This window comes from Musa acuminata, chromosome BXJ1-1 (genome assembly GCF_036884655.1).
Source record: "Musa acuminata AAA Group cultivar baxijiao chromosome BXJ1-1, Cavendish_Baxijiao_AAA, whole genome shotgun sequence".
In the NCBI taxonomy this organism is placed as follows: Eukaryota; Viridiplantae; Streptophyta; class Magnoliopsida; order Zingiberales; family Musaceae; genus Musa; species Musa acuminata.
Window position 1 is genome coordinate 16,128,167 of NC_088327.1, and position 24,512 is coordinate 16,152,678.

The 24,512-nt window shown below is 43.5% G+C and overlaps 3 protein-coding genes across 6 annotated transcripts; 2 read left to right on the forward strand and 1 right to left on the reverse strand.

Annotated features, from left to right (window-relative positions):
• LOC135676324 (protein ALTERED PHOSPHATE STARVATION RESPONSE 1-like) lies at window positions 1-5,049 on the forward strand. The gene is made up of 4 exons (XM_065187374.1): window positions 1-1,138; window positions 1,248-1,468; window positions 1,858-2,081; window positions 4,192-5,049. Exons 1-4 carry the CDS (start codon window positions 442-444, stop codon window positions 4,919-4,921), a joined length of 1,872 nt encoding a protein of 623 aa, XP_065043446.1. The 5' UTR covers window positions 1-441; the 3' UTR covers window positions 4,922-5,049.
• On the reverse strand, window positions 5,006-18,525 carry LOC135676327 (synaptotagmin-2-like). Of its 3 annotated transcripts, none has more exons than XR_010514237.1 (13): window positions 18,184-18,515; window positions 9,548-9,646; window positions 9,352-9,402; window positions 9,131-9,254; window positions 8,560-8,678; window positions 8,325-8,426; window positions 8,146-8,220; window positions 7,276-7,352; window positions 6,921-7,167; window positions 6,451-6,804; window positions 6,226-6,354; window positions 5,360-5,553; window positions 5,006-5,144 (listed from the first exon to the last, which is right to left on the reverse strand). XR_010514237.1 is itself a non-coding variant. In XM_065187380.1 (12 exons), the coding sequence occupies exons 1-12, from the start codon at window positions 18,355-18,357 to the stop codon at window positions 5,425-5,427; spliced, it is 1,680 nt and encodes a 559-aa protein (XP_065043452.1). In that variant the 5' UTR covers window positions 18,358-18,525; the 3' UTR covers window positions 5,234-5,424. The 3 variants fall into 3 exon arrangements, 1 of the variants encoding a protein (XP_065043452.1); XR_010514236.1 differs by lacking the exon at window positions 5,006-5,144 and adding an exon at window positions 5,234-5,283; XM_065187380.1 differs by lacking the exon at window positions 5,006-5,144 and having other exon boundaries at window positions 5,234-5,553; window positions 18,184-18,525.
• A 1,490-nt stretch (window positions 18,526-20,015) lies between these two features.
• LOC135676317 (beta-galactosidase 11-like) lies at window positions 20,016-24,033 on the forward strand. 2 transcript variants are annotated; one of them, XM_065187368.1, is made up of 18 exons: window positions 20,018-20,331; window positions 20,412-20,507; window positions 20,602-20,714; window positions 20,805-20,871; window positions 20,933-21,025; window positions 21,113-21,253; window positions 21,329-21,423; window positions 21,516-21,621; window positions 21,695-21,779; window positions 21,846-21,964; window positions 22,041-22,208; window positions 22,297-22,478; window positions 22,558-22,777; window positions 22,859-22,966; window positions 23,051-23,152; window positions 23,220-23,365; window positions 23,441-23,786; window positions 23,873-24,033. In XM_065187368.1, exons 1-18 carry the CDS (start codon window positions 20,137-20,139, stop codon window positions 24,002-24,004), a joined length of 2,514 nt encoding a protein of 837 aa, XP_065043440.1. In that variant the 5' UTR covers window positions 20,018-20,136; the 3' UTR covers window positions 24,005-24,033. The 2 variants fall into 2 exon arrangements, with proteins under 2 accessions (XP_065043433.1, XP_065043440.1); XM_065187361.1 differs by having other exon boundaries at window positions 20,016-20,331; window positions 21,695-21,964.
• Window positions 24,034-24,512: the final 479 nt, after the last annotated feature.

A 24,512-nucleotide genomic window follows, 5' to 3' on the forward strand; every position in this document is an offset into this window, starting at 1 on the left:
ATGTCCCTCTCATCTCCCGACGACTGCTCTGTTTCCTCCGTGCCTCCATTTCTCTCAAGCGGAAGAGAGAGACGAAAAGAACCTGATGAGGCTTGGAGTGTTGCTCACAGTTCTTCTTCTATCAAGGCAAGCGACGGAGCTCTGCGCGCCTTCTTCCTGCTGCAATAACGCTGTACAAAATCTAGACTTAAGGCTTTTGCATTGATACGCTTCGGTCGCCATGAACAGTTCCTTCAGGGAGTGGATATTGGCTTGAGAAGAGCAAGGATGGAAGCAAGTGGAAGAAGAAAGCGGTAGATTTTCTCACAGAGGGGGAAAAAAGGAGCCGCCTTTGTGCTCCAATGGCCGGAAAAGAGATTTAGGGTAGGTCGAAGAAGAAGCACAAGGGGGGGGGAAAAGGAGGCGTCTTTCCTCTTGGAACAGCCTTACACGAAGGAGAAGATGGGTTGTTGGCATTCCAGGGTCGAGAGGCAGGAGGCGGTGTCGCGGTGCAAAGCCCGGCGGCGATACATGAAGCAACTCGTGCGGGGGCGGCGAGCCTTCGCCGCCGCCCATTCCCTTTACCTTCGCTCTCTTCGCGCCACCGGCGCCGCTCTCCTCCAGTTCGCCAACGCCGAGACCCACCTCCACCACCAGCTCCCTCCCATCCCGTCCACTTCCTCCTCACTGCCACCCCCACCCTCCCCTCCTCCTCCTCCTCCTCCGCAGCCGCCGCCTTCGACTTCATCGCATCCTCCGGTGAGCCCGAGTTCCGACAACTGGACCTCCTCGGTCACCGCCTCTCCGATCCTCCCCCCACCACCGCCTCCACCACCCTCAAGCTGGGATTTTTGGGACCCCTTTGTCCCGTCCTCTTCCCGGTCGGCCACCGAGGAGGAGTGGGAAGAGGTTACCACCACCGTTTCGGAAGTCACCACGGCGCCCGCAGTGGGGCCGCCACCGTCGGTGGTCAGCGGCTACTCCAAGGATTCAACCAGTGAGCTAGCCATGGTGGTTGTCCCGAGAGGCAAAAAGGATCTCTCCGAGATAGTCAAGGAGCTCGACGACTACTTCCTCAAGGCGGCTGAGGCAGGAAGCCGGGTTTCATTCATCTTAGAAGCTCCACTCTGTGACCTATCTTCCAACCAAGACCTTGCAGGTAATCTCCATGAGTTCTTTCTACACCTAGTTCTCACAGATCGGTCAATTGTTCTGCAAATTTTGTTGTCCGTAATCGACTGGATTTTGGTGCTCCGCCTACGATGTAGGTAAAATGCACGCTTATGGCAAGAATTTGAGACACTTGCATTGGTCATGGAGATCCAACTCGAAGGCTACTGGTGGTTTCACTAGGTTTGGGAGGTGCAGGGAGGAGATGGGGAGGGGAAATGGAAGTGGAGATGGAGGAGTTGGAAGTGGTCACATGAGTCATACCTCCACCATGGAGAAGCTCTATGCTTGGGAGAAGAAGCTCTATCTTGAGGTTAAGGTACAGTGGCCATCTGAAAGTTGTTGTTTTACTCAAACATTTCCTTTGCTCTCTCACAGGACATTCTCTTCTTCACTTCTTGTCCTTAATTCTGTCAGTGCTGCAGCCTGTGATTCCCAGACAAAGAAAAAAACATATGTTAGTTCGAATCTTAGACACAATAATATGCTTATTACATTACAACACATACCATTTGTATAGTTTTGATGATTAATTAGCTTATTTTATTGTTGGCAAATACATTGGTAGCTCCAAAAAGAACAGAACTAGACAGAAAAAGACCACATGGAATGTTTGCCATGTTGTTTATGGTGAAAGCTTCTGCTTAAAAGGTCATGCTCTGTTTGCATAAATCATGTGCCTGTTTGGTGTTTGTTATTCTATCACAGAATGCTGAGATGATCAGAGAGGAGCATGAGAAGAGGATGAGCCTACTGAGGAAGCAAGAGGCCAAAGGCATGGACTATGTGAAGGTGGTGAAGAACAAGATGGAGATTGAGAGACTGGAATCCAAGATGATGGTAGCCACTCAGGCCATAGAGACCACTACCTCTGCAATCATTAAGCTGAGGGAGTCTGAGCTCTCCCCTCAGCTTCTTGAACTGGTTACTGGGTTAGTCTCTCTCTCTCTCTCTATCTATCTATCTATCTGGCACTAAGACAGGAAAAAGGTTGAAGGGGTCACATGTTTGCCATTTCTACTCAAAAGCCATCATGCATTTGCTTGGTTGTGTGGTCCTGCTGATACAGTGAGTTCTGTCAGATATTCCAAACAAGGCTAAACTAAGGGTAGTACATTTCACCCTTCCTTGACACTGCCCCGCCTTCTTAACCTTTGAAAGTTTTTTACAAGACTCATCCGGTCCCGCAACTTCAAGAGTAAATAAGAAATTAGTAGGGTGGAAATATGAATTCCTAGAGAGAAGATTTTCCTACCAGCACCAGCATGCTCTGATTGATCTGCAACTCCTACTACTACTACTACTACTACTACTACTACTTTACATGAAGAGGACTCTTCTCTAACTCCGACATCGATATCATTTGCACATACACACCAAAGTAGTCCAACTTGTGATGGTCTTGCAGACTTAGATGCCAAGTATCAGTTCAAGCTTTGCACGATCAGAATGTTGTCCTATAGGTTTCTGCAATTTGCAATACTCGAGTAGGTGATCATTTGTTAGTTCATTGTCAATATATGATTCTGATAACTAACAACATTGTATGTAAACTAACTTGAATTGATCTTAATAGTTAGTGTCATTTAGAAAGCACTAGCAACATAGAAATACTGAAATGAGTCTGCAGTGTACAACACTTTCTTCTTCACTAGGGAAAATTGAGTGTGTTTTGGTGCCATACCTGTGATTGTACTGAGCTCTGTAAGTTCTGCCATAATCATCCATGATACTGCTATCTAAATCCAACTGTTGATTCAAGTAAGAAGAGGAACATCAAATTTTTGAGACATCCCATACCCCCGTCTCCTATTATTTAGTTGTCCCTCACCATGTATGAAAGAATATTTGGGTACAAGAAAAAAAAGATTGGCACTAGGAAATCTGTGTTGATGCATTCTCATTTTCAGGATGTGGGCTCTGAGATAAACATTTTAGAACAGGAGGATTTTATGAATTACCTCGGGACAAAAATATTTTATTACTCATCAACATTAAATTAAACATATGCTGGTAATCATAGTGGCAACATAAAACCACACCAGTTCGATGGAATCAATGTTATAGAAATATAGTTGTGATGCTGGTTTTAGTTTATTCAGTATTCAACCTTGCAGTCATTTTAGCAGAACAGAAAAAATAAAAAGAAAATTAAACTTTTCTAATCCTGCTTTGAGCTCATGAAGTGGTGATCATGTACGTATGTGCATTAGGTAGTTATCAGCACATTAAACTATTCTACCAGAAAGGCATCTGACTTCTGCAAGAACTTCTTATCATGTTTCAAAAATTCAAATCTTGATAGTTGCATCTCTGTTTCATCTTTCTTAAATGCACTGAACTGGTGACAATGATATGGTGTTTTATGGTAGAAAAGAGTCTTTTAGATTACAAAAATGTTGGGACCTTAAGGTTCTCTATTGTTTGTTTTGTATTTCTATTCTGATGGTGGAAATGATGGCATTGTCCTTCCCTATAAACTCGATTTCAAAAGCTTAGGACCAATCAACATTTCTACATGAATAAAATATCTATAAACCTAGCAGGTAAATGCTAAAATTGGCTTTGGGACATCAACTCTCTACTAAATGATGCAGATTATATATATATATATATATATATATATATATATATATATAATCAATAATTCAGAACAGTGACCTACATAGTTTTTTTTTTTAATAACATTGCAACGAGGTTGTGTTAGCTATTTATTAATGTACATGGAAGATCTAGGCATGTTTGGAAGTCTAAAAATGTCTTGGTACTCTTTACCTCTTTTGGCTTGAGATGTCTCATTGTAATCCCAGTATTTCGTTCTAGCCGCATTTCCTTCAGCAAGTAAAGCATCCATTAGTATCCAATGATACATAAATATTTGAATTGGCTTAACCGTGAATATGAATCTATAGATAAACAACATGATAGGATTATGAAATTGGTAATGCTCTTACCATCAGAATGAAGTATTCTACCATGAGGGTCACTCTGCTGCATTCTCTATCTTGTCACTGTCCAACAATGTTGTCTTGTGAGATGCAGATTGATGGGCATGTGGAGGAGCATGTATGAGTGCCATCAGGTCCAGACGCACATCGTTCAGCAACTGGAGTACCTCAACTGCGCACTGAGCACTCGTCCCACGAGCGACATGCACCGGCAGGCGGCGCTCCAGCTCGAGTCGGAGGTGGAGAATTGGCATGTCGCCTTCTGCCGCCTTGTCGACTCCCATAGAGTCTACGTCCATGCTCTCACCGGCTGGCTCCGCCTCTCCCTCTTCTACCACCACCACCACCACCACGGTCGCACCACCCCGGACATCCACCCTCTGTGCGAGGAGTGGCAGCTCGCCCTGGATCGAGTTCCTGACAGAGTAGCCTCGGAGGGGATCAAAAGCTTCCTGACCGTGGTCCGCGCCGTAGTCGTTCAGCAGACCGAGGAGCAGAAGCAGAAGAAGAGGTCGGAAGCGGCGTTCAAGGAGCTGGAGAAGAGGGTGGAACAGCTCAGTTCACTGGAGCGCAAGCGCGGCTCCTTGGAGGCGGAGAAGCGCGCGGAGGTGGAGGCTCTGAAGGCGAAGGCGGAGGAAGAGAGGAGCAAGTACGAGAAGAGCGCCGGGGTGACGAGGGCGATGACGCTGAACAATCTGCAGACGGGGCTTCCCCATGTGTTCCAAGCAATGACGGGTTTCTCGGGTGTGTGCATGCAGGCCTTCGAGTCGGTGTATCGCGTGCTCGATCCCAAGAGGCTGCTGCTGCTGCCTTTGGGAAGATGAGGATGCGCCGAACTCGTCTCGTGCAAATCGTACACCGTTGGCGGTGTTGTTGTCGTCTCAAGGCTTTGCTGGGATTACTTGTCTAGCTGTCCTTTCCGAGTCAATAGACCACTTTACCGTTTCACTGACATGGTGTTTGTGTTGGCTGCTTGTCTTGTTGTTTGATCATCCCACCAACAGTTTCAAATGTAGACACGAGGAATCATACTTGCTTGTTAGTGTCCTGTACCCACAACATAGAACGGCTTCAGATATGGAAGGGAAACTGGAATGATTCAAATTGAAATAATCCCAGATTTATTTACCCAATAAGAGACCCATACACTCACGAAGACTGGATTATTTTGTCATCAAATTTACATCTGTACTACGATAACACAAACATCATATATCAAGAATGCAAACAAAAAAAGTGATTCTTGAGCCAAATATCTTTACCATGAAACTTCTTCCCTCATGTTTCAAATACTAAGCCGGTGCTGGGATTAGTTCGTTTGAAAGCTCTAAGAAGTCTTCCACTGCATCTCTATTTGAATTTGGCCATTGTTGGAGTCGATGAGATGATATGTATTATTGGTTCTCTTGCTGTTCACAACATCTGCGAGGCTAATGGTGACATATCCCAAAATTTCCTGAAACAAAATGGCATGATTTAGATTAGTATTAAGACTAGGAAATTACAAGAATCAAAAGAAACATTGCTGCTATAACCATCAAATCAAAAATCAGTAATAACAAATCAACATTGTGATAATAACTATGGAAAACATAATTTGGACTACAAATTAGTCATTCAAATATCCTTTCCTTCATTATAAAGTTCATAATGTTTATACATTCCCATCTTTCCTATTTATCTTTGTCCGTTATAATTCTTACAAAATGAACATATCTTGGATTTTTACAGAGTAAATAAAAAAAAGAAGACATTTCTGGGATCTCAATTTCTTTTACAACTTAAATGAAAGACAAATTGTGGATGATATTTCTTTGCTTACTACTGTTGTCTTCTATTTTTCCTTTATGGTGAATAATATGGGATCATGGAGATGGACATTACACAGTTCTAGTTATTTATCTTGCAAATTGTTTCACTATTATCTTGCTAGTATTCAGAACACATTATCCTGGAGAATCACCAGGTACCTCAATCATCAGAAATGATATAATTCTATAGGTGCAGTTGACATCCAAGCAACACTTGAATTATGCACAATCTAATAATGAGTTAATCAACAAACATTATGTATTTATCCTATTTACATACTAACAGATTTCTTGCAGAAATGACATGTCAAATATACCTTAGAGTATATGCCAATAATTGGTGCTTTACTGAGTACCTCCACTTGCATTTTATCATTAACTGGGGGTTCCTCGCACACAAATTGAAACTCCTCCTCCCATCTTGGATCTCTGTTACTCTTTATGTGCTGCATCCATAAATTGATAATCATCTCATTAATCAATTATAAATTGCAGAAACATTACACAAAGAACTGGTAATCAGCAACCAATTCACAAGATACCTTTGTTTTTCTCTTTTCTCCTCTAAAGAGGATCCTTGCATATGGGTTTGTGTGGTGTTTGCCCTCAAGATCGTGAGCTTCATGAACAATGATAACAAGCAAACCACCACCTGATGGACCATAATCAGGAGAGTCTTCTACGGCATCTGCGTTCTCACTAATATCTTTTGATAGATCTTCTTCCTTAAAGGGCTTGTATGTCACTTCCACAACAATTTGTCCATGCGATTCGTCACTCTGAACATCTCTACTTTCGAGATTCTTAAGCAAATTGAGTGTCAGAGTTTTTGGCCCATCAGGGGTAAGCTCATTCAACTGAATAACATTCATGCCCATTCTTTCATGTTTACCCACCTAAAATCATATGCATAAACATAATAACAGACATCCAATGAGGTAATAAATAAGTATACAGACAAAACCCTATGGAAAATATGATAGGAAACAAATGTATCGTGAAAATTGCATGCCTTCTCCCAGTCATAGACATTAAGCTCCACAACTTGATTTTCTGGATCTTTGATAACAAACTTGAATTCCTCATTCCATTCAGGGTCAAGATTGCTATGCTTCACAGATGTCTTTTTTGATGGAAGCTTCTCATCAGAAAGCTTAAGTTTCACATATGGGTCTGATTTTCCAAAAAAATCCAACTTTCTTAATTTGTATGCTCTGATGATCTTCACATGGAGAATGCCAACAGGCTTCTTTGAGGCTCTGAAAAATCACGTAGGATTTAATTTAAATAATAAAGTCAATATCTCTTTTTTCTGAATAACAACTTAATGATTCTCAAACTACATAATCATATTAGCATCAGATTACCTTGAGACATCCAGAACTGGCACTTCCAGGATTCTAGGCCACAGGAACATATTTGCAACTTGGTTTTTAATAGTCTCCTGCATATGGTCCAACATCATCGTCAGAGAAAAGAATTAAGCATTGGAACAATAAAAATACAGGTAAGGTAATTTGCTGCATATTTAATAAAAATATCAAGTGCGAATCAATAATTTTAAATCCTAATTAGAAGAATTTTAATGAATTCAAAATCAACTAAAAAATGATAAACCTTTAAGATATTTCTAGATGCTCTGACATATCATGAAAATAGCAATAGTCTAATACAATTAACAATTTTCAAAGAAAAGGCATCAAGCCTTTTTTGTAAACTCCATTGCAACTCTGTTTCTGAAGTCCCAAAAAAAAGGTTCTCAAATACATATGTGAAAGCATGTCCTCTTAGGCCTCTTTTACTGTACATATAATTGACCGTGAATTCCAGATCTTCAACGGCATGTTGTATACAAATGAAGGTTGAATAGTAAGTGTATTTACCTAATATTATGAGTTGTTCTGTCATTAGGCTAAAATAGATGATACAAAAACTTGAGCAGTTAAATGAATAAACACATGTAAGAAAACCAAGAAACGATTACGTACAGAAAAAATGCCAAAAAAATCAACAAAATAAACTCTTTGGGTACAGGATGTAAATAATAAGGATTCTAAGAGCAATTATAATTTGATTGAATATAATATTTACTAAATTCCATTTGAACTAGTATTAACAGGTTCATTTAAAAGCTTATTTAAACATCTCTAGAACTAAATGGGCATTTTAACAATTTTAGAGAGACAAAAGTTTAGAAATATTATGATGGCACAAGAAAAATATAAACTGTAAACAACCTGAACAAATCTGTAAAGACCAGGAATTGCCATAAGATCAGCCCCAAGAAGTTTGAGACCAAAATCAACATGTGGCTGTAAAAGAGGGAATAACAATTTTTTTTTAATGGCTGCACATCTTATGCATAACAAGGAACAATAATATCAAGTGAGGAGTTCGTTTTCATTTTGTTACACACCTTTTCTGTGAGAGACATACAGATTTTTGCAAAACAAGGAAAACTGGGAACCAATGGCTTTAAAGTAATGCGTGGAGCAGCAAAGATTTGCAAATCTACCATCTGAAAATATAAAACTGCCAAAAGGTTAACAAACATTTCTGACTTCAAAGTCACCCTCTGCTGTCAGATACAACTGAACCAGCACACAGGCAACAAAGCCAGATGTATCAAGAATAAGGCATATGTTACTGACCTGTATGGTCAATCTTAATCCATAGGCTTTAATAACAGTAATGACATTGGGATTCCCAGCCCATTTTAGTGATGGTTCCAGAGTAAGCTCGTTCTCTTCTGTAATGTAAACTTTCATTCCTGACAAAAGATCATACTTGGATGGAGCTCATCAGAAAATACAACTGAAAATGAGGAGTCAGGAATGGAGTTGGAATCATACAGTAGTCAAAATTACAGGAGAGAACATTAATGAGAAATATAATAGATTCCTGGAACAAATAATCTATTGTCCGTAGAATTGCCATTAAATTATTAAGGCTAACCTAGGATACTCTAATAGATGACAATATAAACTAATTTCTTCCTTTTAACAAATATAGGTAGTCTGGGGATTTTGTGTTGTCTTACTAAAAAGGGTTTAAAATGTCAAAGTACTTCCAAGACCTATCTCTTTTGACAACACTTCTTGAACTGAAAATGAAATGAAAAGAGAATGTCTTTTCCTGAATTTCTCAGAAAAGAAAGTTGCTTCAAGAAAAACATAAGACATCCACACAAAAAAAAAACCCACGAATTACACAAATACTAACCATGAAATGCTGGAGGTAGTGAACCAAGAGTTAGCGTTTCAAATTGAACTGAATTTATTTTATACTTCAGAGCATTTTCTGCAATTACTGGCTCTGCAACTTGTTTTGCAGTTCTGCAGATAGCCTTGTACAAATATAAGACCATTAATATGGAAGTAAAAAGAGACACTTCTATGTACTTGCATGATAAGATATCTACAAGGTTTAGAATCAAAGCATACCTTATCGAGATAAGGCCACATCAATTCCACTATTTTATTTAACCAATCAATCTTCAAATGAAAAAAAAAAGGTATTAACTAAGAGAAAAAAAGAAAGACATTAACTATGCGATAGAAAAGTAAGGCTACAGTTTGTGATATTCAACCAACACCATCCATGAACTCCAGTTCAAAAAAATAAAATTGGCATACATACTCGGTCATAGTCTGAATACTTCACCCACAGGGGGATTTCAGGAAGCATGCGTTCCAATGATTGGGTATCATCTTCAAGAAGTGGACGAATTTTAGGATCCTGACATGAGAAATGGGTAAGCATAAGTCACTTTCTTGTCGACTTCCATATTGGATTTGACACTAATGAAGCAACATAAAAGCACCAAAGCAAAGTACAAAACTTCATATTTTCAATAACCAAGAAAACATACAACTATTGTTTTTAACATCAGCTGCCTAGGATAATTAGACAGCTGTCATACACAGGATGGCTCCCATCTTCAGCTTGAATAATTAGGGGAATGCCCAGGCAGCTGGACAGCACCTAAGCAATCTGTCTATTCTAACTGTCAAATAAACTGGGAAGCAGGTACTCGAATAATCAGTTGCCTCAACCGCTATATACGAGAGATTCACACTAGCTTCTTACCTTTAAGGTGGCCAAACCATTAAGTACCTCTTTCAAATTTCAATTAAGTGAAAAAAATAGAACAAAAAAAGGAAGACTAACATTGCGAAAGTAGGGGTTGATTGCTGATGGAACTGGTATTGCTAGTATTACCACATGACAAAGAGATTGATTTTAATAGTTAGTATTGGGTCAATCACTAAAGCTCCCTATAGCATTGCACCAATGAAATTGGAAGAGTTGGAACAACTATAAGAAATGCTTGACAAGGGATTCATTAGACCTAGCACCTCTCCTTGGGATGCTCCTACTTTATTTGTGAAGAAGGATGAAAGTTTGAGACTTTGTATTGATTACTGGAATCCAATAGCAACATTATGCAATACACATCCCATACCAGGAACTAATGATTTGTTTAATCAACTGCAGGGTGCACATGTATTCTCAAAAATTGATTACGGTGTGACCACCACCAACTCAAAAGTAAGAAGCAAATGGTGTACCTAAATAAGCTTTTTAGACCAGATATGGGCAAGTGTTATCATTTGAATTTTCTTGACTTTGGATTTGACTTTGATAATAATGTTATTTGGATTTCAATATTTTAAATCCTTAAGGATGCAATATAATTGACTGAGCCTGTTATGAATAACTTTTATTTATTTAATTATGATTCCAAGTGTATAAATATGTTTCTAAATTATTTATACATGTCTACGCCTTGCATTCTCATATGATAAATCATGGGAGATTGTGATGCTGTACCACTCTCAGCTCTCTGTTGGGTTGGGCCATTAGAGCAGCACCAGCATTCTAAACTGGCTAATATCGCCTAGTAATTCATCCGAACATATCAAACCCACAAAGACATTTTCTGTCATATTGTACTCATTAGGAACTATACCTAGTTGAGCACAAACGACAACATTTCTGCATAACTTCTCTAATAATCTCTGATATCTTTGGAAGAATAGTAGATGAAAAATCCGTTTAATACCAATTTGGCCTACTCAAACATTTTGCTATTCTTTCTCCTTAACAATTTTTAACATGGACCACTGCTTCTATTTCACCTTGTATTTGTAAACTTGACACGTTAATATTTGTTCTCATGAACAGTACTTTATTTCATATTGTCAGACATCTTTCCATCATAATTACAAAGTTCTCTAAAGTTGTTCATAGGATGATACCAAAGACCACATGTTCCTCAGCTAAGTGATCTTGAAAGGCAGTTCTGACAACACGACTGTTAGCTTAGCATGTGAAAGAAACTGACTAAACCTTGTACGCTATTGTCACGGACTTAGCTGGTTTTGCCTAAGTCGTGTGGCACCCTTGCGTGTCCGTCCGCAAAGGTCAGCCTCTTTGAAACCTCTTATGGTCCCTTAGGACCTATAAAAGAGAAAACGGGTTAGAGAAAGTGTCTCACTCGGGATCCACAAGCAATCATCTCAGTAAACACTTCATAGCCAATGCAAATTACAAACAGACTTCACAAGCTCTGAACGGTTGCACAACAAAGGATCCAAAATGATCTACTACAGACCGAAATCCCCACAAGTGCCCACATGACACAACCTTTGTTTGCAAGCCTAGGACGACCACCAAAACCAAAGAAAATAGGGCTGCTAAGCCTACTGCTAACCCCTTATATGTTATGCAAAGCATAAACAAAACCGAAAGACACGGATATGCATAAGCATTATATCAAACACCCCGTTTACAATTTTGTCCGTGACACTATTGTCACGAACGGTCGTCGCGCACCCGCAACAACTCCGTTCAACGAACCGTTCGTCGCTCTAATCTACATGTATAGTTGCTTGGCAGCATGTTTTGGCTTGGTTTTAAGTCCTTTTGCTTGTAAAAATGTAAGTTCGAACAAGTTGCAGCGCTACAGTGCGACCACTCACCGAACCGAGCAAAATAGCCCCAAAATAGCCAAAAACAGCTCCGTTTTCGTGTGCCACGGGCTGTTTTTTGCAGTCCACTGCTGCATGCGAAACGTCAGCCATCTCAGCACCTTGGAACCACCCAAGTGGCACCATGGGGGATGGGTCTTCAGTATAGTGTCGAGCGTTGAACAATCTTTCGCAAGTTCGCACGTTACCTTTACGGGAACTTGTTGTCGTGCCCGGCACCCGGTGAGCAGCTGTTTGTGGACTTGTAGCTGTTCGTTCAACCTTATAAAGTCATTGTTTTCCTCCTCTCCCTCTTTTCTCTTGTGCATGCAAGGTGCTCGCTGAATTGATTGTAAAGTTTCCCCTTTTCGCGAGACGTTGGGACTTGTTCGTCGCTCGTTCTTCGAACTAATCAACTTTCTCTTTTACAGGTCCTTCGGGACCTGTGAGAGGTTGCAAGTGGGCTGACCTTTGAGGAAGCATTTCACAAGGGTGAAGCGCGACTTAGGCAACGCAAGCTAAGTTCGCGTCTTTGCCGCAAGGGTGCCTCGCGACTTAGGCAATTCCAGCTAAGTCCGTGACATTGTGGTATCAGAGCGGGCAAGCACTTCGAGCGAGCAGCAAAGGAACTTCGCAACTTCGCCATGGCAAAGCATCGTGGCGAATCAAGCAAGATGGGGCAAGCCGGACCCTTGCCCCAAGCAGCCACAGGTGGGCTGCAAGTGTACACTCGCTCTCATGCTATTGGAGCCGCTCAGGAGGAGCGCAGTAGCGAACATGATGACCCGAGAAAAAGGAAACAATCTTCAAGCAATTGCCCTCTGAAATATTCTCGAGGGAAGGAGCTCAGGGGTGAACAGAGGAAGAAAAGTTCCCACAAAGGGCCAAGCCCGAAAGGCAAGACCCCGAAGCCTGGCAGATGCTTCTTGTGTGGAGGGCCACACATGGTGAGGGAGTGCCCACAAAAATAGGCACTCAATGCTTTAACAGCTTCCATCCACCCCCCCCCCCCCCGATCGAACAAGGGCAAGGCTGTCACTCTTAGTTCGAGTAGTTCTGAATCCAGCAGCGGCGATGAGGAGTCACAAGGACCCCGGATGGGAGCATTGCGTTTGTTAAACGCCATGCAAGGTCAAGTGGGGTAAAACACGAAGACAAGGCTACAAAAAGCAGGAAGTGGCGATTTGATGTACGTAGACATTAAGCTCAATGGCCAAACAACTTGTGCAATGGTGGACACGGACGCTATCCACAATTTTATTGCCGATTGAGAAGCAAAACGACTTGGGTTGATCTTGGAGAAGAGCCCAAGTCGAATGAAGGCAGTGAACTCGGAGGCCAGGCGAATCTCCGGGTTGGCAAAGGGAGTTCCCATCAAGATCGGAACATGGAGCGGGAGCACAAACATGATGGTGGTGCCATTGGATGACTTCCAAGTGATTCTTGGAATGGACTTTATGCACACGGCGAAGTTGGTGCCAATGCCGTTCCTTAACTCCCTATATATGATGGGAGGTGATGACCCCTGTGTGGTTCCCGTCTCTCGGAGAGGAACCAGGGAACCCCAATATATATTGGCATTACAACTGAAGAAAGGGGTACGAAAAGGCGAACTAACATTCGTGGCTGCTATAAAGCTAGAGCCACTCGACGAGAAGGCCATTTATGGACCTGCTTTGGTGGCGAATGTCTTGAAGGAGTTCACGGATGTTATGCCACCCGAGTTGCCGAAGACTCTGTCGCCATGCAGAGGCGTGGATCATCTCATCGAGTTGGAGCCATGAGTGAAGCCTCCAGCGAGACCACCCTACCGCATGCCCTCGCTAGAGTTGGCAGAACTCAGAAAGCAGTTAGGTGAACTACTAAGCGGTGGTCTCATCCGTAGCTTTAAAGCACCATTCGGAGCTCCCGTTCTCTTCCAGAAGAAACAAGATAGGAGTCTCCGACTATGCGTCGATTACCGAGCTCTCAACAAAGTGACGGTGAAGAACAAGTATCCCATCCCCCTCATCGCGGACTTGTTCGACCAGTTGGGCAAAGCCAAGTATTTCTCAAACCTCGACATTCGGTCGGGGTATTGGCAAGTGCGCATTGCTGAAAGCGACGAAGCGAAGACTACTTGTGTGACCAGGTATGGAGCGTTTGAATTCTTGGTGATGCCTTTCGGCTTAACCAACGCTCCGGCCACGTTCTGCACCCTCATGAACCAACTATTCAAGGAGTATTTGGATAAGTTCGTGGTCGTCTACTTGGACAATATCATCGTCTACAGTCAAACGCTCGAGGAGCATATCAAGCACCTTCGGACAATTTTCAAGGTTCTCAGGAAGAACACTTTGTTCGTGAAAAGGGAGAAATGTTACTTTGCCCAAACGGAGATCTTATTCTTAGGGCATCGAATCGGTGATGGCTCCATTCGGATGGACAAATCGAAGGTGCAAGCGGTTGCAGAATGACGAACTCCAAAGAAGGTGCCAGAGTTGAGATCCTTCCTTGGCTTCGTCAACTACTATCGACGCTTCATAGCGGGTTCGAAGCGTGCAACTCCATTGACGGAGTTACTGAAGAAGGAGCAACCGTGGAGGTGGTCTGATAAATGTGAGATTGCATTCCAAGATCTAAAGGCTGCTGTATTGGAAGAACCGATGCTTAAATTGCCAGACTATGGGGAGCCCTTCGAAGTCCATACAGATGTTTCAGACTTCGCTATTGGGGGAGTACTCATGCAGGAGGGTCATCCGGTGGCCTACGAGAGCCGCAAACTCAACGAGATCGAGCGGCGGTATCCGGTGCACGAGGAGATAACAACGGTGATCCACTGTCTATGAGTTTAGCGACACTACCTTCTTGGATCGCGATTTGTATTAAAGACAGACAACATCGCTTTAAGCTATTTCCAAACTCAAAAGAAACTCTCCCCAAAGCAAGCACGATGGCAGGACTTCCTGACTGAGTTTGATATGACAATCGAGTACAAGCTCGGAAAGGTGAATGTCGTGGACGATGCATTGAGTCGGAAAGTGGAGCGTGTGAATGCCGTACAATTGGAGGGTAGAGGCCAAGCAAGTCAGTTGCACTCCAACTTCCTTTCCAAGATCAGGGATGGACTGTACAGTGATCCCCAGGCAGAAGCCCTGATACAGCTCATTAAAGAAGGCAAGGCACGACGGATTTGGGTCTAGGAGGGACTCGTTTACACCAAAGGGAATAAGGTTTATGTTCCTAAATTGGACAATCTGAGACGTGAACTCTTAAGAGAGTGTCACGATTCCCTTTGGGTTGGACACACCGGCATTCATAGAACCTTAGCTCTCGTGGAGAGGGCCTTCTATTGGTCGAAGATGGGGACTGATGCGGAGGAATATGTTCGAACGTGCCTCATTTACCAGCAAGACAAGGTAGAGCAACGGAAGCCGGTAGGACTTTTGGAGCCGTTGCCCGTACCAGAAAGGCCGTGCGAGAGCATTTCCTTGGACTTCATATCAAGCTTGCCCGCAGTAGGGAGACTCGGATCGATACTCATGGTGGTCGATCGATTTTCAAAGTATGCAACTTTCATTGCTGCTCCCCTACACTGTTCAGCAGAGGAGGCGGCCAAGTTGATGTTGAAGGAAGTGGTGAAGTATTGGGGAGTCCCGCACAATATCATCAATGATCGAGACGCTTGGTTCCTAGGACGATTCTGGACCGAGCTATTCAAATTGTTGGGGTCTCCACAAGCCTCCACCCCTAGAGGGATGGCCAAACCGAAAGGATAAACTCGCTCCTAGAGCAACATCTTTGGCACTACGTGAGTGCCAACCAACGAGATTGGGTGAAGTTGTTGGACATTGCCCAATTCTCCTACAACTTACAGCGGAGCTCTGCGTCCAACAAGAGCCCCTTCGAGATCATTACAGGACAACAACCGTCAACTCCTCACACCATGGCAATCGAGTATACTAGGAGTAGTCTGTCAGCCTACCACTTCGCAAAGGAGTGGCACCGAAATGTAGATATTGCGCGGGCTTACTTGGAGAAGGCGACGAAAAGGATGAAGAAGTGGCAGACTTGGGAAGGCGGCCGCAAGAGTTCAAGGTTGGCGATTTGGTGCTGGTAAAGCTCCAACCAGCATCACTCCAATTTTTTAGAACAAAGTACACAAAGATTGGTGCGCAAGTATGAAGGACCCTTCCCAATTATCAGCAGGGTGGGCAACGTCTCCTACAAGTTGCAGCTGCCGGCGTGGTTCAAAATTCACAATGTTATTCACGCCAGCAACCTAAAAGCCTACCACTCAAATCCGTAAGATGCTTCCCAAAGTGTTCCAACTCGGCTACCTCCCACCAGAGTCTCCTACGAGAAGCGAGTTGAAACTATTTTAGCGGATCGCAAGATAAAGCCACCCAATGGAGTTGAGCAGACCGAGTACTTGGTGAAGTGGCGAAAGCTTCCCCGAACTGAAGCCAGTTGGGAGTCCGAAGATGCCCTGCGACATGAAGAAACAATTATCAACAACTACCAACAAGCGTCGACGAGGGCGTCGACAGTTTGAATGGGGGAGAATGTCACGAACGGTCGTCGCGCACCTGCAACAACTCCGTTCAACGAACCATTCGTCGCTCTAATCTACGTGTACAACTGCTTGGCAGCATGTTTTAGCTTGGTTTTAAGTCCTTTTGCTTGTAAAAATATAAGTTCGAACAAGTTGCAGCGCTACAGTATGACCGCTCACCGAACCGAGCAAAACAGCCCCAAAACAGCCCAAAACAATTCCGTTTTCGTATGCCACGGGCTGTTTTCTGCAGCCTGCTACTGCAAGCGAAACGTCAGCCATCTTAGCACCCTAGAACCACTTGGGTGGCACCATGGGGGATGGGGCTTCGGTATAGTGTCGGACGTTGAACAATCTTTCACAAGTTCGCACGTTACCTTGACAGGAACTTGTTGTCGCGCTCGGCACCTGGTGAGTAGCTGTTTGTGGACTTGCAGTTGTTCGTACAACCTTCTAAAGTCGTTATTTTCCTCCTCTCCCTCTTTTCTCTTGTGCACGCAAGGTGCTCGCTGAATTACTTGTAAAGCTTCCCCTTTTCGCGAGACGTCGGGACTTGTCCGTCGCTCGTTTTTTGAACTAATCAACTTTCTCTTTTACAGGTCCTTCGGGACCTGCAAGAGGTTGCAAGTGGGCTGATCTTTGCGAACGCATTTCGCAAGGGTGAAGCGCGACTTAGGCAACGCAAGCAAAGTTCGCGTCTTTGCCGCAAGGGTGACTCGCGACTTAGGGAATTCCAACTAAGTCCGTGATACTATGGCCCACTTCAGGACCAAATATTTCTCAAGTAAACTCAGCATTTGAAACACCTTCTAGAAATGCACTCTCCTTTTTTTTTTGTCTAGATATGTACTAGCAGCTTCCAGAATCCAGACTGTATGCGCCACTCAAGTATGGGAAATGACATCCCAAAGAAATGGAACCAACCTTCTACAAAACGCGAAGAAAAAGAAAAAAGAATGCAGACACACATGTAAAGAAAATGATGAAAAATTAAAAAGATATGAGAAAGAGAGAGCAAGCAACACAAATAATTCATGGCATAACTGGTTGGACCTATGTTAATTGTGAAAGCAAGGAACTCTATAAACAACACACAGTAAACCACTACAACTATGTTGTCATGGAATTTCAACCAAAAATTATGAAAACAAGCACAAATAATACAGGAGATGAACAAATATCTAAGTTTCTGGACATAAACTTGTTGCCAATGTTTCAATGTTGATTTATCGAATTGCAATTTCTAGTTGCTGATCTAGATGTGTAATTATTTATGCAAAATCTAACTCACACGAGATTCTAAGAGATATTAAATCATATAAAGCTTGAAAGTAGAACACATATAGCTTGGTCCACAAACTAATAGGGTTACCAAATTGATCTGCATTTTACAAAAGACCCTAAACCAGATCATCATCCTGAAGTTCATATGTCAAGCTCCACATCGGAAAAGCCCTAACTTGTATACTTTGTAAAGGTGATTATCCTCCAAAAGCAGTGAACAACAAGAACTTGCGATAATCAATTGAGGCACACGAAAATTCAGATAGAACATCACATTTCAACACCATGGAATCCCACTTAGAGCACTACGGTTTTCAATTTCCACCAAAACAAAATAGAAATTATCATTCAAGGAATTGCAGCTCGGTCATCGGATCAAGAAGCTCAATTACCTGTTCGATTCCTCCCATGCCAAGTCAAAAGTAACGCGAAACTCATATCAAACAAACCATCACCGAATACAAAATCAACCCGGCGGCGCGTACCTTGACATCGGAAGGCTGGAAGTGAATGAAGATGTAGTACCCGACGACGACGCCCGCCGTCAGCCCCGCCCCGAACCCAAAGAACCCCAATGCCGTGCTCACCAACCCCACCTTCAACCCCTCCCAGTTCGGCTCCAAACCCCTCCATCCCCTTGACATGAAGAAGAAACACATGAACCAAGAACAAGAACACCAGGACCGCTACGAGCACCCCGCTTCTTCACCCCTTCTTCTGTTAATATCGAGCGCAGAGAGAGAGAGAAAGATAGCGACACGAAGGCCCACCTTGCACGTCATCACATCTGCGGCCCAACCAAGAAGATGAATGAACATTGTCGGCAATGGCAACATCGAGACCCGACGTCGCCGTCTTCCAATTTGTGCCACTTAGGGCCGTAGTAATGAATCATGAATCCTAGAGGACCACGTGGACGCGCGGCGACGTTCGAGTGAGGCCCAAACTTACACTCACGCAGCTGAAACACACGCGCACCTTCTCAGTGCCACGTGGATCGCGATGCGCTGTTGGCTGAGGTGGCCAGCGAGTGTCCCGAGTTTACGTCGACCTTAAAGAATTTGCTTTCCGCAAGCAATACTTTATCAACCATTGTGAGTTACCCTACCTGCCATACCATGTGCAGGTCGCGTTGTTCTACTCCTATTACGAGGCGGGTACGGAGACGGGTAGGAACAGTGTATTAGCAAGAAATAACTATTTTTTTGTTTTTTTGGGGAAATTATTGCTTTGGTGACAAAACATATAATTTTATGGTCAATTTATTTTTTTGGAAAAATCCTCATGTTTTGAATTAGTTTTACGGATGTCAACCTATTTCAAAAAAGGCTATGGGGAACCCAACACTTCAAAATCATAAAAACATACTAAATCAGTTACAATATTTTTAAATAGAGTCACAATGTTTTTATATTATTGAAGAAAACATATTGTGGTTCTGTTTTAAAAAAATAATATAACATAGCTTTAATTAGTTCAAATTTTCATCATCTTTAATTATTTCATATAATAATTTATTTGAGGATTTGAGTTCTTTTAGAAGGAAATTAAAAACTATATATATATATATATATATATATATCAAAACAAAGGATGATAAATCCCTTTTTTTCACATTTAACCTTAATTTTAGATTTATATTTTTTAAATAACCTTTATAATGTACGTATTTACTTATCATGAAAGAATAAAAATGACACCAAAAGATGATGAGACGTTACTTGGTTACAATGAACCAAAATATCGTAATCAAGTTTCAATTAATTCAAATCCTCACTAATCATAATTATCAATTTTATTATAGTTTTTAAAGTATTATAAAATATTTTTGTATGAGAAGTTGAATGGTTTCAAATAAAAAAATAAAGGTTTTGACATATTTTAAAATAAATGATAATTTTTTTATTTTTTCACACTTAATATTAAATTTAGTTCCTTATATTTTGAAAATCTTTAGGATATGACAATAAAAAAGAATAAGATATTACTTATATATAGTACACTATAATCTCATTATTAGGTATGTTGGCTTCATGCTTCCGCGGAATAGATGTGGGAATGTGACCTGGTCAACCACAAAATCTTGAGAGGCTTATCGCTGGTTGTCGTTGAGTAGTCAAAAAGCGAGGACCTCGGCCGCATACTGCTCCTCCTCCATGCAACGGCGAATGGCTGCTATTATCAGCATCGCCTTCTTTCCCGGAGCTTTTCATGGCCTCACGAGGACCGAGCCTTCCTCGCCTCCCCCTCCCTCCCTTTAAGTGCCTCCCCCCTCCTCCTTCCTCCGAGTGGGTACTGGGCCTCCGCCTCCTGCTCTCGTTCCTCGTTCATGCAGAGGACGAGCGCGGCCCCCCCTCCCTTCCATCGGTCTGTTATCTACCTTTAGAGTGTCAGGAAGACATCCTATTCCACTCCTGGAGCAAAAGAACTGAGAAGCCATGGCAGTGTCTTCGGAGACCACAGCGCGGTCTTTCATCGTTGTCTTCCTCCTCGCCGTCCTGGCCGCCACCTGTGAGGCTCGCCAGGCCAACAGCGGTGGAGGGGTGACCTACGATGGCCGCTCTCTGATCATAAATGGGAAGCGAGAGTTGCTCTTCTCGGGATCCGTCCATTATCCTCGAAGCACACCTGAGGTAGCAAATCCTCTTAGCTTTCTTTCAGCAGCATGGTGCACGACCTTTGATGTGTTATATGATTTGCTTCTGGTGATTAGATGTGGCCAGATATCATCAAGAAGTCCAAGGAAGGAGGGCTGAATGTGATCCAAACTTACGTCTTCTGGAACGGTCACGAGCCTCAATATGGAAAGGTAAAGCTGGCTCTAAATGATGCAACCGGATGAACGTACGATTCTCCAATCTATATGAAATGATTTGGCCGAGCCATGTGATTGCCTGCAACAGTTCAACTATGAAGGGAGATACGACTTGGTCAAGTTCATCAAGCTGGTGCAGAAGCAAGGGATGTACGTGACCCTTCGGCTCGGTCCCTTCATTCAAGCGGAATGGAACCATGGGTGTGCATCAATGACCTTTCTTTCCTTGTCTCTACAACTCCTAACGGCTCAGATCCTATCGGTCTCATGATCTTCTCTGATCTGTCGCAGAGGGTTGCCGTATTGGCTCAGGGAGGTCGCCAACATCACCTTCCGGACGGACAATAAACCCTTCAAGGTAATTTGCGGTACACTCCACATGTCGCTGTGTTTCTCTAAGACTTTGCTGGTGGATGCAGGACCATATGAAAAGGTTCGCGACGATGATCGTGAAGAAGATGAAGGATGAGAAACTGTTCGCCTCTCAAGGAGGTCCCATCATTCTAGCACAGGTTCAGCTTCTGCATCTCCTTCGGTTTCTCTCGTATTCTCTTCTCTTGTTGCTTCTCACTGCTCGACCATGCTTATTCATCGACCAGATCGAGAACGAGTACAACAACGTGGCACGAGCGTTCGAGGGCGGCGCAAGATACATCAAGTGGGCAGGCAACATGGCTGTCGGCCTCGACACCGGAGTGCCGTGGGTGATGTGCAAACAGAATGATCCTCCTGGTGAAGTGGTATGTTCAGGTTTGCAGATTGATGGTGATGCTGTAGGTATGTCTAATCTAATTACCACTGTGTCATGCGTGTAGATCAACGCATGCAATGGAAGGAACTGTGGAGATACATTTCAAGGCCCAGACGATCGGACGAAGCCTTCCCTTTGGACCGAGAACTGGACAGCTCAGTAAGTCCAAGTTTCCATGAAGAAGACAGCCTTCTCTTCAGTGTATCTTTGCAGGAATGAATCTAAGCAACCTCGATGCTTGCTTATTTCAGGTACAGGGTATTCGGAGATCCACCATCTCAAAGATCAGCAGAGGACATCGCGTACTCTGTGGCACGCTTCTTCTCAAAGAACGGAACACTGGTGAACTACTACATGGTATGGATTCCTTCTCCGAGAACTCGTCAGATATCAAGAAGATTAGAGAATCTATGACATTATGCGCTTGCAGTACCACGGAGGAACCAATTTTGGGAGGACAGGAGCTGCTTTCGTGATGACGAGATACTACGATGAAGCCCCTCTGGATGAATACGGTATGACGCCGGGAGCTTTCGCCATAGTCTCTTCTATCTTCATCTTAACTCATGAAGTTGATTCAGGTTTGCCGAAGGAGCCCAAATGGGGTCATCTCAGGGACTTGCACTATGCATTGAAGTTGTGCAGCAAGGCTCTTCTTAAGGGATCTCCTTCCGTCCAAAGCTTCGGCTCGGGTTTTGAGGTAAGATGAGCTCGATCACCATTTTATTGAAAGCAGAGAGGAACTGATACAATGAGATGGTTTATTGGGCTTGCAGGCTAGACTGTATGAGATACCCGAAGACAACGTGTGCGTGGCTTTCCTAACCAACACCAACGCACGAAGAGATGGGACCGTAAAGTTCAGAGGTACGGAGTACTTCCTCCCTCGCCGCTCCATCAGCATCCTCCCTGACTGCAAGACTGTGGTGTACAACAATCAGATGGTGAGTAGGCCGTGAAACCTGTCATCCTTCTTAGGCTGGAGAACAGAGGGTGTTGCAGAGTAGTGTAACTCTTGCTGCACCTCCACAGGTTAACTCTCAGCACAATGCGAGAACATTCAATCCAGCAAAGGACGACAGCAAGAACAACAAGTGGCAGATGTACGTGGAGCAGCCACCAAGCGTACGGGACACCTCCATTAAAGCCAAAGGGCCTCAGGAACTAGTCAACATGACCAAAGATACTACGGATTACCTTTGGTACGCGACGAGGTATGTTAACAGTCTTCCTCTTTACAGAAGATTCTCATCTAGGAAGATGGATTGATGATTACAAGTTGATATTCGGCAGCTTCAACTTGGAGAAAGACGATCTATCGATGCGACATGACATCCGGCCTGTGCTCCAAGTCTCGCACCTTGGCCATGCAATGCATGCCTTTGTGAACGGCAAATACATAGGATCTGGACATGGAACCAAAATCGAGAAAAGTTTTGTCTTCCAGAAGCCGATGGATCTGCAGGCAGGAACCAATGACGTAGCTATCTTGGGGATGACAGTGGGATTGCCGGTAAAACCTGTGCAAGCTAAGTTGCTCTGCAAACCAACAGCAGTGCAATGAGGTGACTCTTTCGATGCTTCATCCATGCAGGATAGTGGAGCGTACTTGGAACACAGACTCTCCGGGGTTCATACCGTCGTCGTCCAAGGTCTCAACGCAGGGTCGTTAGATTTGTCGCAGAACGTGTGGGGGCACAAGGTACTTCACCTTCTCCTCCTTGGTCCCTATTCTACTTAAGGAAATGCAAGCAAACTCACTGGCGTTGGATTCCCCGTCGCCAAGGTTGCAATGGAAGGAGAGAGGAAGGCTATCTACGACGAGAAGAAAGTGGATTCCTTTAAGTGGGAGGACGCGAAGAGTGACTCTCCGATCACATGGTACAAGGTAAAGCACGGCATTGTCTTTTGTCTCAACACAGTCGCATCGAGTTTCTGAGCCTTGTTCTTCCCAGAGATACTTTGATGCTCCGAACGGAAAGGACCCTGTTGCTGTGGACTTGAAGTCCATGGGGAAAGGACAGGTGTGGGTCAATGGCGAAAGCATCGGTCGCTACTGGGTCTCCTACCTTAGCCCTCTCGGGAAGCCTTCTCAATCGATGTAAGTAATCAGCCAATGCCATTATGCCGATGGAAGGAACGCACGGTTACTGAGATGGTGTACCCCATGCTGCAGCTATCACGTGCCGCGATCCTTCTTGAAGTCAAAGGACAATCTCATGGTCGTCTTCGAGGAGCGCGGAGGGAAGCCGGAGGACATACTGATCATGACGGTGAAGAGGGACAACATCTGCAGCTTCGTCTCGGAGTCCAACCCTCCGCAAGTCAGGTCATGGGCCATCAAGAACAGCCAGATCCAGAGCGTCGTCAACGACGCGAAGCCAGACGCCACCTTGACGTGCACGGGGGATAAGGTGATCCGCTCCATCGTCTTCGCAAGCTTCGGCAACCCCAGCGGGATCTGCGGCAACTTCACCGTAGGGAGTTGCCATGCGCGACAGGCCAAGAGTGTGGTGGAGCAGGTAACCTTTCAAACATCCGACTTATCATAACGTATACGTACGTGAAGCAACTCAACTGATGCATGCATGTTGTGCTGCCATGGCAGGCCTGCTTGGGGAAGGCCAGCTGCGTGTTGCCGGTGTCGGCGGCGACCTACGGCGCGGACGCGGGATGTGAGGGGACGACAGCCACTCTCGCAGTCCAAGCCAAGTGTGCCCGGGCGAGCCAAAAGGATTGAGCTGATGCCGTTTCTTGCACTACTATTGTTCGGCAACTACGCGACCGGCTTTAATTATCGAGGAAGGGATCGAATACGATCTCGTCTTGAGCACTCTGTCACAATAATAGATAATGGATCTGATGATTACTCTTCACTCCATCATTTTCTTGAGATGAATCCTTCCTTCATTGATCTCAATAAAACCCTTCCTGCTTAGCCAAATTGCGGATGCGTCCCATCCTCTGCATGCACCAAAATGTGTATATTCGAGCAGTTAATTCCACATCAAATTAATGAAATAAAGATCATAAGCATAAACCAACTGCTTCAGATGAACCAAATCTCTTATACAGCATAACCAACGTACTGATCACTTAATCTTAAGCTATTTGTCGACTGTAATCCTTAGATAATAAAATAATAACAATACAATCACAATATACTGATTTGTTGGTATATCTCATCATATTATATCTCGGTACATTGATATTATTCAATACATATTATATCAATGATAGTATATTTG

Coding starts and splice junctions, on each gene's coding strand:
- LOC135676324 (XM_065187374.1), top strand. CDS start 442: ATGGGTTGTTGGCATTCCAGGGTCGAGAGGCAGGAGGCGGTGTCGCGG. Junction 1,139..1,247: donor TTCCAACCAAGACCTTGCAG/GTAATCTCCATG, acceptor CCTACGATGTAG/GTAAAATGCACGCTTATGGC. Junction 1,469..1,857: donor AGCTCTATCTTGAGGTTAAG/GTACAGTGGCCA, acceptor ATTCTATCACAG/AATGCTGAGATGATCAGAGA.
- LOC135676327 (XM_065187380.1), bottom strand. CDS start 18,357: ATGTGTTTCTTCTTCATGTCAAGGGGATGGAGGGGTTTGGAGCCGAAC. Junction 9,647..18,183: donor TCCAGCCTTCCGATGTCAAG/GTACGCGCCGCC, acceptor TTCTCATGTCAG/GATCCTAAAATTCGTCCACT. Junction 6,805..6,920: donor ATGTCTATGACTGGGAGAAG/GCATGCAATTTT, acceptor ATATGATTTTAG/GTGGGTAAACATGAAAGAAT.
- LOC135676317 (XM_065187361.1), top strand. CDS start 20,137: ATGGCAGTGTCTTCGGAGACCACAGCGCGGTCTTTCATCGTTGTCTTC. Junction 20,332..20,411: donor ATCCTCGAAGCACACCTGAG/GTAGCAAATCCT, acceptor TCTGGTGATTAG/ATGTGGCCAGATATCATCAA. Junction 21,965..22,040: donor GCTTCGGCTCGGGTTTTGAG/GTAAGATGAGCT, acceptor TTGGGCTTGCAG/GCTAGACTGTATGAGATACC.